This window comes from Trypanosoma brucei, chromosome 7, assembly GCF_000210295.1.
Source record: "Trypanosoma brucei gambiense DAL972 chromosome 7, complete sequence".
Classification (NCBI taxonomy): Eukaryota; Euglenozoa; class Kinetoplastea; order Trypanosomatida; family Trypanosomatidae; genus Trypanosoma; species Trypanosoma brucei.
The window spans coordinates 1415011-1429418 of record NC_026740.1 but is presented as its reverse complement, the minus strand read 5'-3'; the positions used below and the strand labels follow the sequence as shown (position 1 = coordinate 1429418).

General features: G+C 50.7%; 6 protein-coding genes across 6 annotated transcripts; all 6 read right to left on the bottom strand.

The window, feature by feature from the left end:
• Window positions 1–530: 530 nt before the first annotated feature.
• On the bottom strand, window positions 531–4583 carry TbgDal_VII5930 (hypothetical protein, conserved; the record flags this gene model as incomplete). The annotated part of the gene is made up of 1 exon (XM_011776670.1): window positions 531–4583. The coding sequence occupies one exon, from the start codon at window positions 4581–4583 to the stop codon at window positions 531–533; it is 4053 nt and encodes a 1350-aa protein (XP_011774972.1).
• A 904-nt stretch (window positions 4584–5487) lies between these two features.
• On the bottom strand, window positions 5488–6900 carry TbgDal_VII5920 (hypothetical protein, conserved; the record flags this gene model as incomplete). Its single annotated transcript, XM_011776669.1, has 1 exon — window positions 5488–6900. The coding sequence occupies one exon, from the start codon at window positions 6898–6900 to the stop codon at window positions 5488–5490; it is 1413 nt and encodes a 470-aa protein (XP_011774971.1).
• A 736-nt stretch (window positions 6901–7636) lies between these two features.
• Window positions 7637–8353, bottom strand: TbgDal_VII5910 (hypothetical protein, conserved; the record flags this gene model as incomplete). The annotated part of the gene is made up of 1 exon (XM_011776668.1): window positions 7637–8353. One exon carries the CDS (start codon window positions 8351–8353, stop codon window positions 7637–7639), a length of 717 nt encoding a protein of 238 aa, XP_011774970.1.
• Window positions 8354–8983: 630 nt separating this feature from the next.
• TbgDal_VII5900 (hypothetical protein, conserved) lies at window positions 8984–10159 on the bottom strand (the record flags this gene model as incomplete). Its single annotated transcript, XM_011776667.1, has 1 exon — window positions 8984–10159. The coding sequence occupies one exon, from the start codon at window positions 10157–10159 to the stop codon at window positions 8984–8986; it is 1176 nt and encodes a 391-aa protein (XP_011774969.1).
• A 454-nt stretch (window positions 10160–10613) lies between these two features.
• Window positions 10614–12323, bottom strand: TbgDal_VII5890 (hypothetical protein, conserved; the record flags this gene model as incomplete). The annotated part of the gene is made up of 1 exon (XM_011776666.1): window positions 10614–12323. The coding sequence occupies one exon, from the start codon at window positions 12321–12323 to the stop codon at window positions 10614–10616; it is 1710 nt and encodes a 569-aa protein (XP_011774968.1).
• Window positions 12324–12592: 269 nt separating this feature from the next.
• TbgDal_VII5880 (hypothetical protein, conserved) lies at window positions 12593–13468 on the bottom strand (the record flags this gene model as incomplete). Its single annotated transcript, XM_011776665.1, has 1 exon — window positions 12593–13468. One exon carries the CDS (start codon window positions 13466–13468, stop codon window positions 12593–12595), a length of 876 nt encoding a protein of 291 aa, XP_011774967.1.
• Between the last annotated feature and the right edge of the window lie 940 nt (window positions 13469–14408).

Below are 14408 nucleotides of genomic sequence, written 5' to 3'. Positions count from 1 at the left end.
CATGCGCCTCACCTCCTCAACGTCACACGCCGGCTGACGATCGGCTTCCGCCTTTTCCAAAAAGGAGGAAACAATAGTATTATTAAAAGCAGTGACGACAAAATTAAAAACTACGGCGATGTTCTAGTGAGAGAAGTACGGCACCGGAGGCGGAAAAACGAAAAGAGACAACCGGTGAAGACAGAAAGAGGAAAAGAAGGTACGATCTCGGTGCGTCAACCACGACATCATTTCAGAAGCATCAAATACGAAACGGCCACGAACTCGCAGATGCGCGACTTTAACAAAAAAATAAAGTGGATAAGCAACAGCAACTTATGGCAATTTGTTATTTTCCCATCCATCCACTTCACCACTGCACCACGACGGGTACGGTCTCATCGGCCGCCAAAAGCATTTCATCTCTTGTCCCCACTGCAGGGGTACTTGTCAAAAGAATTGTCAACAGCGCAACGGAAATATCTGCGTATGGCGTTCCCCTGTATGGTATTTTTCAGTACCCCGTCAGAACCCTTCTATTCTCTTTCCGGTCATGTTAGCGGCGCAAGGTAGTGTAGCAACATATTGTACACGTGAAACAGTGTCACACCTCCTTTACTGGTGTCACCTCCTGTTCGCGAGTGTAGCGGCTCTTTAAAAGTTTGTTCCCTCGCTGAGTCTTCTTTTTTGCTAATGGGACCGACCGGTTCTTCCTTTGTGCCACATGGAGATTCCTCCCTATCTTCATCATCATCATCGCTGTCCTTTCCCTCCGCACCACCCTTCTCAGCCAACACCTCCTTATTAACAACACTCAACAAATTCAATGAAGACATCAGCTTCTCCACTCGATTCCTTGTGAGGTCCGAGTTTATGGCCGGCATGGCCCGTGCCTCACCTTGAGAATCAAAGAAAGAGCCAATCAACCCCAGCATGAGCATACTTAAATCATTTTTGCCTTCATTAGGGGTGCAGGGGGGACTAAAATCACTGCCGGTCGTGGAATCCTCCGCGGATTTTCTGCTACCTTCCTTCTGCCCTGCCCCCTCCGACTGTTGATCATCAGGTGGTGTTGCAGCGCCGGACACCCCACCTAAGTTAGTTTCGCGTATATACACCCTTTCCCTTGATTCCACGGTGTTAGGCGGGAAGGCCAAAGCCTCGATGTCAAAAGCATAAGGTCCTTTACCATGTTGCTGCTTTCCTTGACAACCTCCAGTACACGTTAGCCACTGAAGGATAAGCATAGACGAAATGCCATCTGCATTCTCATCACTCCCCGATCCCGGGGGGCGGCCGGCCGCCACCGGAAAGTTCACACCTCCAACGAAGAGAGGCGACCAGAACCGCACGAACAATGCAAAAAAGAACACTTGCTGCCGAACCATATTTTCGGCCCAGCGGCTGGCTTCTGGGGGAAGGCCGTACACCACATTCCACGTCTGCGGCCGACACAACACATCCCGAAGCAGGCGATATATAATGAACTGCAAGAGAGCAACGGCACCAACATAATTTCCACCACCTGCCGATAAAATGGCTACGACAGACTCCGTTTGAGGGGACACACAACCTCGCGAAGGGCATCGTTTTGACGTGTACCCTGGAGACTGAGGGCTAGTATCACCATCAGAAGGTGAATCGGGTCGCGCAGAAGCCCATCTTTCATTCACAACATAGCTGGGAACAAGCAAATGCTCCTGGAAGTAAGCCAAAACGTTCAACATTATTTGCACAAACAAGTGAAACAAAAACAGCTCGTCGTCGTGGTTAAATTTGCGTCCTATGGGGAACTTCGGATAGTTACCAATCCTACTTCGTAAGCACCAAAGCGGTGACGTAGGCATCGGCAACGGGGCACACAGCAATACCGCTTCCTCCGCAGTACTGGAGCCCGAGGTGAACGAGTTTTGCACAAGCGACAGCAAAAAGGGAGCGAGCCGCGACTCGTTGACGGCCGATATCTCGAGCAGCCGCACGACCGCGTCGCGGGGATCGCTTGCATCCACCATGCGGTTGTCCGGTGCCATCGTCATCGGTGCAGTCGAAGTGCCGGCCTCCGTAACAGGGAAAACTAAGGCATCGCAAGGAAGCAAATCTCGCGCAGAGTCAAGGCGATACCCAAGGCTCAATGTTGCCGCCATCCAACCCTGCACAATACGCGGCAGAGCACGACGCAATTCCTCCACATACTGCACGCGGAACGCCTGAGCACTCTGCAAAAGCAGTAACTGCGACAACGCCCCACCACGAGAAAGGTATGCGATCCATACGGACGTGCTCAACACATCAGCGAGCATCAGCTGCATCGCACTTAGTGCCCACGGATTGCCCACTAAAGTATAAGTTGACGACGACGACCGAGAACCACAGTCAAAAAATTTCGGATGCATTTCACTGAACTCTCCAGAAAGCATAAATCCCACGAGGCTCTGACGCTGCCGTATTGTGGTATGCATAAGTGATAAAAACAAACGATGCAGTGTTACGTCAAGTGACTCAATCACCAGTGAGTTGGAGAGGAGAAAGGACGCACACTCCGCCTGGTTTGCGAGTTGCTCCAAAGCTTCTTGCTGTTGTTGTTTAGCGAGTTCTAGCGGTAGCACATCATAGCCCGTCATGGCCGCTACGAAACGTAACACTGACGTTAGAAGAAGTCCGTGTACGCGCGTGCAGCCGTTGGAATAGCGGAGAAAACTGTATTGCTCGGGTACGAGCACCGGGCCCGCGGAAGACTCGCCCGGGCGTGTCGCACAGCTGCCTGTATTCTGAGGCATGAATAACCTTGAGGAAGCTGGGGCAAGCAAAAGTTCAGCAAGCAGTGCATAGGAAGAACGTGGTAATATCTTGAGTCGTTGTTGAAGTTCTCGGCAAACGCTGTTGTTCCGGCGTGCAACCTCACCACACATCTTAACACTATAACCTTTCCCTTTTGTGAGATATATGTGCCGCACGTCGTGTATCAAGTGCTCAATCATAGCCCTACCGGTTGTCGCCAGACGGCTGTTCGTGCAGCGACTGAAGTCCGTCTGCAAGTACATGAGACTGGGGGTGAGAAGAACAAGTAACCGCGTGTCACAGCCTGCAAACCCGAATCGGTCGAGGCGGCGCACGGTCCGAATGGCATCAGCTGCCATAACAACAGCTCGCCGGAACCGCGAGGGATCACCACCTTCAGCCCCCGTCCCGTGGCTCAAGGCGCGTGGTTGTAGTACCTCACACGCAAATTTATCCAAACGGTCATGCACCCACAGCACCGCAGTAGAACTCGGGGGCATCCTTGGTGTCACCACAGGTTCCGATTTGGTGCAGCCATTATTATGGTCAGTAGCAGTTACTTTTCCCGGTGATCCCGTCCTTTGCAGCTTCGTGTCACCCGCCTTTGGAGAAGAATCGAGTCCGCTATCATCTTCATTGCTATCGTTAGCAGGACAAGCAGCAGTGCCGATAGAGGGGTCAGTGCGCCACAGGTTCTTCTGTCTCTCTAATACTTCTAGTATGGCACACACAAGAAAATCACTCGCGATGAGTGTCCCCTTGTACGAATCGAGACGAAGCTGGAGTTTCTCCATCTCAGCATCAAGCCATACGGCGTGTAGATGGAAGAACAGCTGCGATCCACATTGTACACGGCCAAATCTTAGAAGAAGTTGAATTAGTGGTATGTGCAGGCTTTCACTATACATCAGTGGCATGACAAGGGTTTGCACGTGCATCCGAATTGAATGCACAAGTAACTCCTCCAGTTCTAGTACAAGAGATAAGCACCCTTTCGCGTCAGCCTCTGCCTCTGAACTGCGTAACAGCTCCGCTGTTTCCATATACCGTCGCTCTGCAATCGATTGCATCACTTCCTGCCTCAGCACATCCACAAACACAGCAATATCCTGAGACTTAGCCTTCTCAACCTTATCATCCGATTCTTCTCCAATGCCTCGCTGCGCAGCCCATCGATGGTGATAACCTAACGCTGAGTCTCCGACGGCTGATTCACCGCCAGACAAAATCATTGTCTGCCATAAACTCACCGACGTAGTGTTGAGGGAGCGTGTGGTCACAAGAAGACATCCCCCACTTCGACTCCACCCCCTACCGTCAGCATTACCGCCAGTACTATTGCTATAACCAGCACCACTCCCAGGGGTGCCGGTGTCTTTGCTTGGTTGAGCTGCAAAAGCACCAGCAAGGCCCCTTCGGGGCTGCCGGCGCGCTAAGTTCGTGGCAATGAGACTCGGTCGAGTCCGTGGTTTGATAACACGATTGCCGGAGTCGTCATTGGAACCACTGCTACAGCCCAAGCCGCTACTGAACATCGAGAAACCCAATGCTGATGAGGTGCAAGCATCGGTCCCCTCTTCGACTACACCACCTTTCCTACCGCATGTGGCAGATTTACTTATAGTCGATATGACAGCCTTCGTTCCCTGAACGCTGCTCTTCAGGGACTCTACTAGCGAGCTTGCGCGGTTCACATCACGAAAGAGTTGCAGAAAGTCGGAAGTGTGTCCAAAGACAGCGGCGTGTAAACGGCGTGTTGCTATGTTGTAATCCTCCGAGAGATTCTGATCAAGCTTAAGGAAATTGTAACGTGCTTCAGCAATCATGTCAGTTAGTAACGCATTTTTATCAAAAGGCACGGTGGTACCCCCTGTAGCTGAAGCACCTCCGGCGTACCGAGTTTTCACGAGGTTCTCACGAGCGTCCGCATCCTTCTCAGCTCTCTGAATCTCCTTCGTACGATCCTGCATCCTCGACAGCAGTTCGACGGCGTCTGCGGGGGACGCAACACTACGGCTGAGTTCATCTTCAGCAGCCCTAGACACTCCGCCTACAGCTCCTTTTGGCGCTCCAGCATTCAGAGTATTCCCGCTGGAGAGGTCCAAAGAACAACCCCGTCTCCGGCTTTTTGCCGGCATGTGATACGAATAAATATCGACCTTCAGAGTCACCTATATGTATCTGGCTGTATCTGTATTATTGGTATATATATATATATATATATATATATATATATATACGTTACGTTCTTGATTATCGACACGTCAGCGCACAACGCTGCGCACTGCCTTTCAGACGGCGGAGGAAACGGTCTGTGGCGTAAACACTTTGCCTCAACCCTCTGTGGTTACTTGGTTTCTGTATAATTCGTACCTGATACAATACGCAGAGGAGATACACCGTGAACGGAAGAAGAGTAACAATAAATTACCCGGCTAAAGTAAAGTGGAGACACAATACACAAAACAAGCGGAAGGTAGAGCATACACAGGTGGTGAAATGATTCATCTCATAACGAACGAAAAAAGTCAGTCTAATGTTTGTTCCATATCACCGTATCCCCCTCCAAAAAATATATATATATTACTATAATAAAACTGTTTCTCATCCTTGCGAGGCAAAATTCATTAAAACAGCCGTGGTGCTGCACCAGGGGCTGCCATACATGCGTGTACACACTAACTGGGAGGTCTTTCAAATGCACAAATTAAAGTGTAAAGCTATTGTACCTTATACGATCCCTCCAGTGCTGTTCTTACCGCCATCAGCTGCAGGTTCATCAACACCCGTACTGCTGGATGAAGAGCTGCCTTCACTGTCACGGTCACTAGAAGACGTTTCGAACCGCTCCGGTCGCTCCTCCACCTGGTCACAACGAAAACAAATAAGGCAATGTAAGTTTCCCCCACCCGCCTTTTTCGCCTTCCGCTTTGGCGGCGGCCCTGCTCGTCCCACAGTGGCTTTAGCTTCGGGGTCACTAGTTGGTGAAAGAACAGCTTCTGCATCCCGCGGCGGAACCGTTTCAGTGGGCTGTTCAACAGAAATAACGGCTCTTTTTTGACCTAACGGTTGCCCTCTATTTCCCTCCGACTCATGATCACGGTCCGTGTCACACCCTTTCTTTTTGGGAACACGTGTTTGTATTCCCAACTCTGGGCGGCGGATATTGTAAAACTCCGGTGATTGTGTCATAAGATCCTTGACAATATCGCTCCACTTCCGAGCGTACATTGCCTCATGCCGCCCCCGACTCACATCACCGATGAATACGGTTGTGTCGCAACTACTCTCAGGCACGTTCGGTGCATAGCAATCTGCCTGCGCGTGGGGTATCTCCTGATACCCGATCGGCACCATATAATGATTATGGCAATGATATATCACAGCTGCTTGGGGATTCTGTAAAACGTCCTTCAGTTGCCGCAGCGCTTCTTCAGCCGTACAGGCAGTGCGGGAAACCCCCTGTGGTTTATAAAGCACATACGCACGTCCCTTCACTGCAAAGTGCCGGTTAAGAGCGTGGAACCATCGGATAAGTGTGCCGTTCCCCGTGAACGGCCCCCACGATATGGCATCAAATGGCGGCGAAAAACCAATAATGGACATTACCTCCTCTTGAGAAACAGGAGGCCGGTCAGCACCCATTGGGTTTTCACCGATGCGGGTATAAAGATAATTCCACACGGAAGTTAGTGAAGTGATACCGCAGCTTTTCGGGTACTGCTTAGCTACAGCCAACAACCTCGGGATGCGCAGGCATACTCGTTTCTCCAGATCCTCACGCGTGGTAGGAAGATTCTTCGGAATCAAAGTTGAGGGATCAGCCATACCGTCAACATCGACAGTTTGCAGATGACGATTACCTTCGCTGTCGGTGTTGTTACCAGAGCAAAATACCTGCTGGGAGTCCCCAATATTCGAGAAACTTGAAGTCGACAGTGTTTGCAGCTGGCCCCGTATTTTGCTGCATAAAATAGCCTCCCGCTCCTTTCTGGTGGTTTTGCGTTTCATCTTCGGCAACGTGAAATCAATGCTCCAAGCCTCTCCACCTTTTGCAGGTTTCTCCACCGACTTCTCAACTGCGCACGCTTGATTGATGACATCCGAATGAGCAACCGGCGGGACATCCTCCGTGGAGCCCATGTATCCCTTTCCCTAAGTACCAACGGCACGTTCGGCCACCTTCCTCCTCCTCTTCCGTATAGTTAATGCGAACGTGGTTTTGCCTTATGCCAAAGTGGTGGTACACACACACACAAACAAACAAACGGAAATGATCAGGCCCTCTGCTCCTGGACCTCTTCACAACACTAACCATGAAGCACATAATGATAATAATAACACGCACACACGCATATATATATATATATATATATATATATATGTAATATATATAGAAAGAGAAACAAAGGAACAAAATAGTGAAAAAGATTAACTGCGAGAATTGGAGGCAGCGGGTTACACCAGACGCACAACTTAGACATACAGCTTCAATGACGGTTATCAACAAATGTACACTAGGTAACATTTAATCTAACTCAACCTAACCGGAAATAACTGGGGTGAATAACATAAATATTTCTTTTACGTGACACGCGGCTAATAAATAGAGGTTAAAAAAAAAAAGGAAAACCGGCATCACCGATTTCGCCGAACCATGCCTTTAATGGGTCCAAATTACATGCATTCGCACAACACTCCATATAATGTCTCTTATGACCATGAAACGCATTACCCCACCCTTAAACCAACGATAGGAGGAAAATATCAGTACGCAAATGTATATGTACTGCTGCCCTTTACATTAGTTTCCTGGAACACCCTCGCGCGTGTTCTCCGAGCATTCAAACACAAGTCTTTTCCCCTCACAAAGTCCTCGTCACAAGGGACACTTTGAGACCCCAAATGGTGGTGGCCGCCCGCGCTCAAGTTCTTCCATCAGCTCCTTATAATCTTCGGCACTCATCGTTGCACGCCAATACGCCCTATGAACGGCACGACGAAACTCCGCATATTGATAGTCGCACCAGTGCAGCGTTCGCAACTTCCAAATATCAGGTGTCCAAACGAGCATCAAGCAACCAATGCAGAAGTACGGCACCCACGGCCGTTGTATGATCGGAACCCAACCGGGGTGACGAAGCTTAAAGAACCAACTGTTAAGTCGCTGCTGCTGGCCCCTCGAGGTGCCCGGAACCGCCGCCACCTCTGAGGAACGCTCCAACCGCATATGTTTGTGCTGGCAGTCCGATGTCCCGGTACACGCAGGCAAGCCACTAACCCCTCCTCCATCTGCCCCCGCAACCTCCAAGGTTGCTGTAGTGGACCCAAACCGTTTTCCGAAGTATGGCACTTTCGTCCACCAGTGGCGGGCATAGAGTTCCATGGCGCGAGCATTTGCCATATCACACGCCATTATTTCCTGTTGTATCGATCCGATGAACGCTTCTGCGGCCTGCAGAGACGCCGCATCACTACTACCAGGAACTGGACCGTCCTTCGGGAGGCCGAGCACGATGTTTCTTGTCGTCTCTGCAGCCGCTGTCTCGACGCCACCGAGAGCGTCGAGGCTGCTGCTGCCCCCGTGGTTGCTCATTACTGCTGATGGGCAGATTTTCAGGCAGCCAAAATTCGATATTTAACCTTGCACAAATTGTCGCGACAAAGTGCTACCGGTCGCCTGAGCACTGAGACTGGGTAGCAGTTTTCCCATGGGAAGAGTTAGATACCATAAAAAGGGAGAAAAATGGGCATACACGTGCATGTGATACTGCAATGACAGCGCAGTGCTGTGGGGAATAGGTTGTAAATTATTGTCCGCCATAACAATAAAGGTGCATGCCCCATAAAAATGAACAGCTCGGTGTGGCATCGCTATAGCGCCGCCGCAACTCGTTGCGGCATGCCACCGACCGCCAGATACATCAATACCCCTCCTTTTTTTCAACTTCCTTAACGAGGATACGATTCACTTCCAATGCTGGGTTAACAACCAGCGGGTGTTAATGCAAACGCTCGGTGGCACAACACGAAAATTAACAGCAGAGAAAAAAACAGCGAGGGAGCCCGCCGGGCACACACTAAGCAACGATATTCCAACCTGAGAAAGGATAAAAAGTCACGTATGAGGAGCAACAACAGCGAGGCACAGTAACACATATAGTCGCACCTGTTCTTCACCCCTCACACGGCGCCCTGCCGTTCTCAACTTCAGTTCACATCTTCTTTAGTGATTCCTATACACCTCCACAGCTCCGTCACCACGTCTCAACGCTGCGAGAATAAGGGCACTAGCAGCACTCACATTAAGGGACACCTCCTCTGGTCGTAGATGTGCGATATCTTCGGCTTCTTCACCGCGGGTACGCCACGTATTCCGATCATTCCCCCCAGCAACCAGTCCTCCATCCACCGCTGTAGACATGAAGTGGCTGCGTTCAGGCGCAAGTGGTATGTGCGCGGTATGCGTGCAAAGCCCCATAACCTCTGAAGGCAAACCAGCGCCTTCATTCCCTAGTAACAGCAAACGACGTCGAGGCTTGTTGACGGGACCGCAAGACACTGAGGGAAGTTCTCTCGCGCTGCACGTGGTCACGCCACGCCGCGGCATCGGAGACGTCGCGTAGATTTCCAGCAGGTGGCCGTCATCACGCGCTTTTTGTTGAGCAACAGTATTCTCGAGAAATGTTAACGTCGGAACAACAGCACGGTACACGCTCATGTACTCCATAAAACCCGCACTGGAGCGGCAAACAGCAGCGGTACATCCAGCGCTGTCGCTGCTAAGGACAATCCGCCGCAAACCCATGAAAAATGCAGATCTCATGATAGCACCAACATTGGCAGGATCAATCACGTGGTCAAGAAATACCACGTCATCCGTCTGTACCCCACCTTCAGTCATGCCTCGTCCGTCTGCATCCCACACTCTTCTACCACTCTCCCAAGGGGACGCCACAACATCCCTCGGAGTGAAGGTTGACACTTCCAGCACAACGTTTTGGTTGCGTCGTTCGCCACAGAGACGCACTAACTCACGACGCTCCACGGGATGCACTGCAACGCTCAACGCGCGCGCAAGACGCACAATACGCTGCATGTTCGGGTACTGCTTGGGAATCCATACGTCATGTCCATCATTAGATTTTTCTGCATCATCATCACCATTTTTTTTGGTGTTGCAACTCGCCTCCAAGCGAAAGTCACGCACATAGAGGGAGCACAATTGCCGACGGTGTGGATGGAGCCTTCGCGGGGCCAAATAGAATGCGCGCAATGTGTTGAGTACGCTGTGGGTCCCGCAAAGGCGGTCGAAATCCTGCGGTGGTGGCTTCGGTATAGGGCTCCAGCGACGTCCCGTGGCTTTGTTAACTGCGTGAAGTCTCTGGCTCCATCTCTGCATCGCAAGCTGATCAAAAGGACATTCCCGTGCAAGTTAGGCACGCATGCAGCAAGAGGGAAGTAATGAACAGAGGTGAAGGGTTAGAAAAACTCAGTAAGATAAAAATACAAGTAAATATGTCATAATACACCGTGACAACAGTGGGTACAACAGCTTTGGAGAAATCCTAAGTCTGCACGCATACATACAATTTTGGTAAGCGTGTTCAAGGGTAGTAGGGTGAGAACCTCCCCCGGCTCCCCGTTACGGTCAGGATACACGAAGCACCAGGTGGTGTTCCCCTCCTCTTCCTCCTGACCTATGGTGGTCCATTAGTCGCTTGCCCCACTCTCTTAGCCCAATACCCTGCACATACACACACAATACCTGCATATTTCCTCCCCTCCACAGGAACATATCTGCCAGGCCTTAACTCTTCCCACCTTTATTCGATCCAGCCGAGCATGCATAAAATTCACTTCACTATCTTGGGCATCAGTGTCACATAGTTTTGAAGAATGCTTCTCCAGTTTTTCTTGTAACGTCGTAATACTTTCATGGCAAATCTGGAACTCATGTAGGCAACCTGACCTCGTTCCCGCACACCGTAGTTAAGCAGCGTCGCGTGGTGATCAAGTTCCTCCATCACCTGCAGCCGCCTATCACGCAGGAACTGCTGGACATCATTTCCTTCGGCAATTGTACGCGCAAGGCAGAAGCAGTCTGTGAAGCCTTGTGCATCGGCGACATCAACTGCGTCAAAAGCTGCGCCATGAGCCGCGTGCGCAACTTTAATAACCCTCCCACCACCCTCCGACCAGTGCGGCATAAGGAAGAGCGGAGTGCGATACACGAGCGCACTACTCTTCGTGAAGTGTTGCTGCATGTGTGTCATAATTGGACGGAACATCGTGTGTGAAACATATCCAGGTATACCGGACGTCCAGTGCATAACTACGTCATCCCAGAATTGCTTTGTGCTACTACTCTTCAACCGTGGGTCCGGTGTGCTGTCAGGTATAGTAATGGTCACATTGTAGAACAACTTCGTTGCCATCATAGTCGGACGCACAGTCATCTTCGCATCACGAGGAGTGAGAAGCTCAACAATCTCCTGAGAGCCAGGGGTGAAACGCTTCTCAAACCGACCCAACTCAGGTAACGGAGGTACACACATCTCCAACCATCGCACTGCCTTTGCTTGTGCTTCACGGAACTTTTCGGCGTTTTCTGCACGCAACTGAAGCTCCTCGTTAGTGATCGTCAGCTCAGGTACACGCTCCTGGCTACGCCCCGTGCATATAAGGCCCAGATAGTCCTGATGATGGCCGCTCGCAAAGCGAACGCGAACACCTCCCGAGTCCAGCGCTTCAAGCCCACCACGGTCAATAAGCGGCTTCGGCAACACGTGGCAGCTGTGCACCCCGACCTCGCACAGTGAGAGAAGTGCACGCTCCAACTTTAGCCTATCACAGCAGAAAAATGTGGGGCTTTCGCCCTTTTCACGAAACTCATTAAGGTCGATATCACACATGTCGTTTCCAACATGATCAAAGGTGAGGATACGTCCAACAACGCTGCCGCTTGGAACACTGACGTTCAGCACATCACCCATTACCTGCGTTAGCGAGGGTGTCAACACAACTGTTCCGCGATCGGCGTCATTACTGCTGATATGATGCGCCAGGTCACATTCGAGACCATGGACACGAAGGCACAAAGCCATGAAGGGTGCCATCATCCCATCGCCAACAACCAAATACTTACCCTGCGATGAAACTTCACTACTTGGACGAACAAAAGCCGAAATATCACCCCGTCGCGCACCGTAAGGAGACACTCCTTGTCTCTGGTCGGCACGTGAGCAAGATGTCACCGCAGTCACCGGTGAGGTGGTTGAAGAAGATGGTCCAGCAATGTGGTGCCCTTTTGAGCCTGCCGCTAAGGCCCGACTGCCGAAGAGGGCGAGTCGCCGCGAACGCTCAGAGGATGAAATCGCCCCTGTTGTACTCTCCCGAGAGGTTGGAACATCAGTGAATTCATCAGACTGTTGGGCCGCAGGTGCACATGGTAATTTTGACGATAAAGAAGTGGATGTGGAAGAAGGGGAAGAACAATCGCTGTCGCTATGACCGTCACCGGCGCCTCCCTTCTCACCGCTAGAGCGATCACCACCCACCACCATGCTCTTCTGTTACCCTAAAAAGCAGAAAAAAAAAAGCAGTAAATAATCTTCACGCTGAAGAAGGGATGGAGCACTACTCTAGGCCTAATTATTTTTTGAAATTTCAAGGGGAGAAGTATGCCCAAACATGGCAGGAAGGTATAAGAAAAAAAAGAAGGATAGGATGGTGATCTCCTTGCGACACCAAAGAACAACTCAATGTGCGAAGGGACCAGCAACATCCCCCCAACATGGTAACCACAAGAACAATTGTGATGCTTGGAACAATACTATTGTGTAACCGGAGGCTCCACACCAAGTTTCAACAACACCTCCGCTCCGCCCTCATCTACCGGCAACTGTTTCCATGCTCGGCAAAGTTCCTGCACGCAGCCAATTGTGTTGAGGTCCTCCCCAGGGCAATACGGATTGTCAAGGGGAAATTCACCGTAGTATTTGGCAAAATTTTGCGCAATTGTCCCTACGAGAGTGATGTGGTGGTCGCATGGGTACTCCTGTGATAGTAGATAACCGTGCGCTTGCCAGTATGTTACAGGCGGATAGAGATGTCTCTGTCTCTCCCATAGCAGCCGCTTTGCGGACTCACCCTTCAGTTTACCAACATTGCCCTTGCAATACTTGTCATACACCCATCTCTCCATGAGGCGGGCGGCGAGGGCAATTTTCAAATCACACACCCCAATGAAAAGGTCCTCGTCAAAGCCTAGGGATATCCGCAGGCGGTTCCGCCGTGTCCAGTCGGGTTCCTCGTTTATCTCGCAAGGGTGCCGTAAGTTATTGATGGCTCTCCTTGGCGCTCCCAGTGCAAGACGCAGCACCTCACGGTCCATGAAAACAATATCAAGCCGCCGACGGCACGCAACAATGTCGCAAACCCCGAGGCAGCGCTGTAGCCTCGCGGCGAAGTCCTTCACAAAACCACACACTTCCCCCTTTTTGTCCGCGTTGCCTGCACTACCACCCACCGGGTTGCCAGTGACTGTGTTGGAGAGATCGGGGTCGGTAGTCGTAGAGTTTACGAGCATGTGACACTGAAACTTCCCTTGGGACGTTACGAAAGCAGAAATCTCAGCGTCATTCCCCAACACCTTTCGGATGGCATCGTGCACGATAAGGTAATATTTTTTTGGAAGTGAAAAGGCCATTTCAAGGCCTTCCCAGCAAAAGACAAAAAACACCTGAGCCCTCTACTGCGGCAGCTACTTCGGAGCAGAGATTCTTCCCTCTCGAGAGTAGCTTCCCCTCTTCGATATTGAGCCGCTTCCTCCAGATGTACCTTCCCCTCCCCCCTCTCCTCCTTTCCCTTGTATCGCTCAAGTGAATAAACGAAAAAAATATATGCGTCTGCCAACGCTCCCACGGCAAGTGAAGATTGCCCCGTTACCTATGCCAAATATGCCTTCTTGTGAAGTCAGTTTGTGGAACAGTCGCAGACCATTACTTTGTGGCAGCCTCCTAATGGTACAAAGCGTTCAGTCACAAAAGGGAGAGGAATAAAAAGCGACACCAAAAATTGTAACCTGGGAAGCGAAACCGCACCGCACTGGTACAAAAACAGAGCACAGCTCACCCCGGGCAACACAGTACAAATTCGACAAAAAACAACGGAGTAAGGGACCAAGACACGGGGGGGAAATCATAAAAACTATGAAACAAACAGACGAACAAACATGACAACCACCTGCTACCCTGGCTTTGGTCCGCAGTGCACTCTATACACAGTGCGCGCCCGCCGCCATTCTTCTCTAAAACACAAAAGTGCATAACGCCTCATTCATTTACGCACACTTTTAATCCATTGCACCCTCGAAACTGGAGAACAGCAAGGGCAAATTACCGGATTCAAGAGTATGTGCGCATGAACCTTAAATTAGGTGGAAACCAGAAGAAGGGAACTGGAGTTGAATACATGTGCACACATAAGACAATGATATACCCCCTGCAATTGTGTCACTTCTTTTTCCTTCTGCGCCGCCCCCCTCCTCACTTTTTCCCACACGCACACATACCACACTAAGAAGAATGGGAATACATCAACGCAAGCAACACGCACACTTCTACGCTCATACGTATGTGAGCACACGA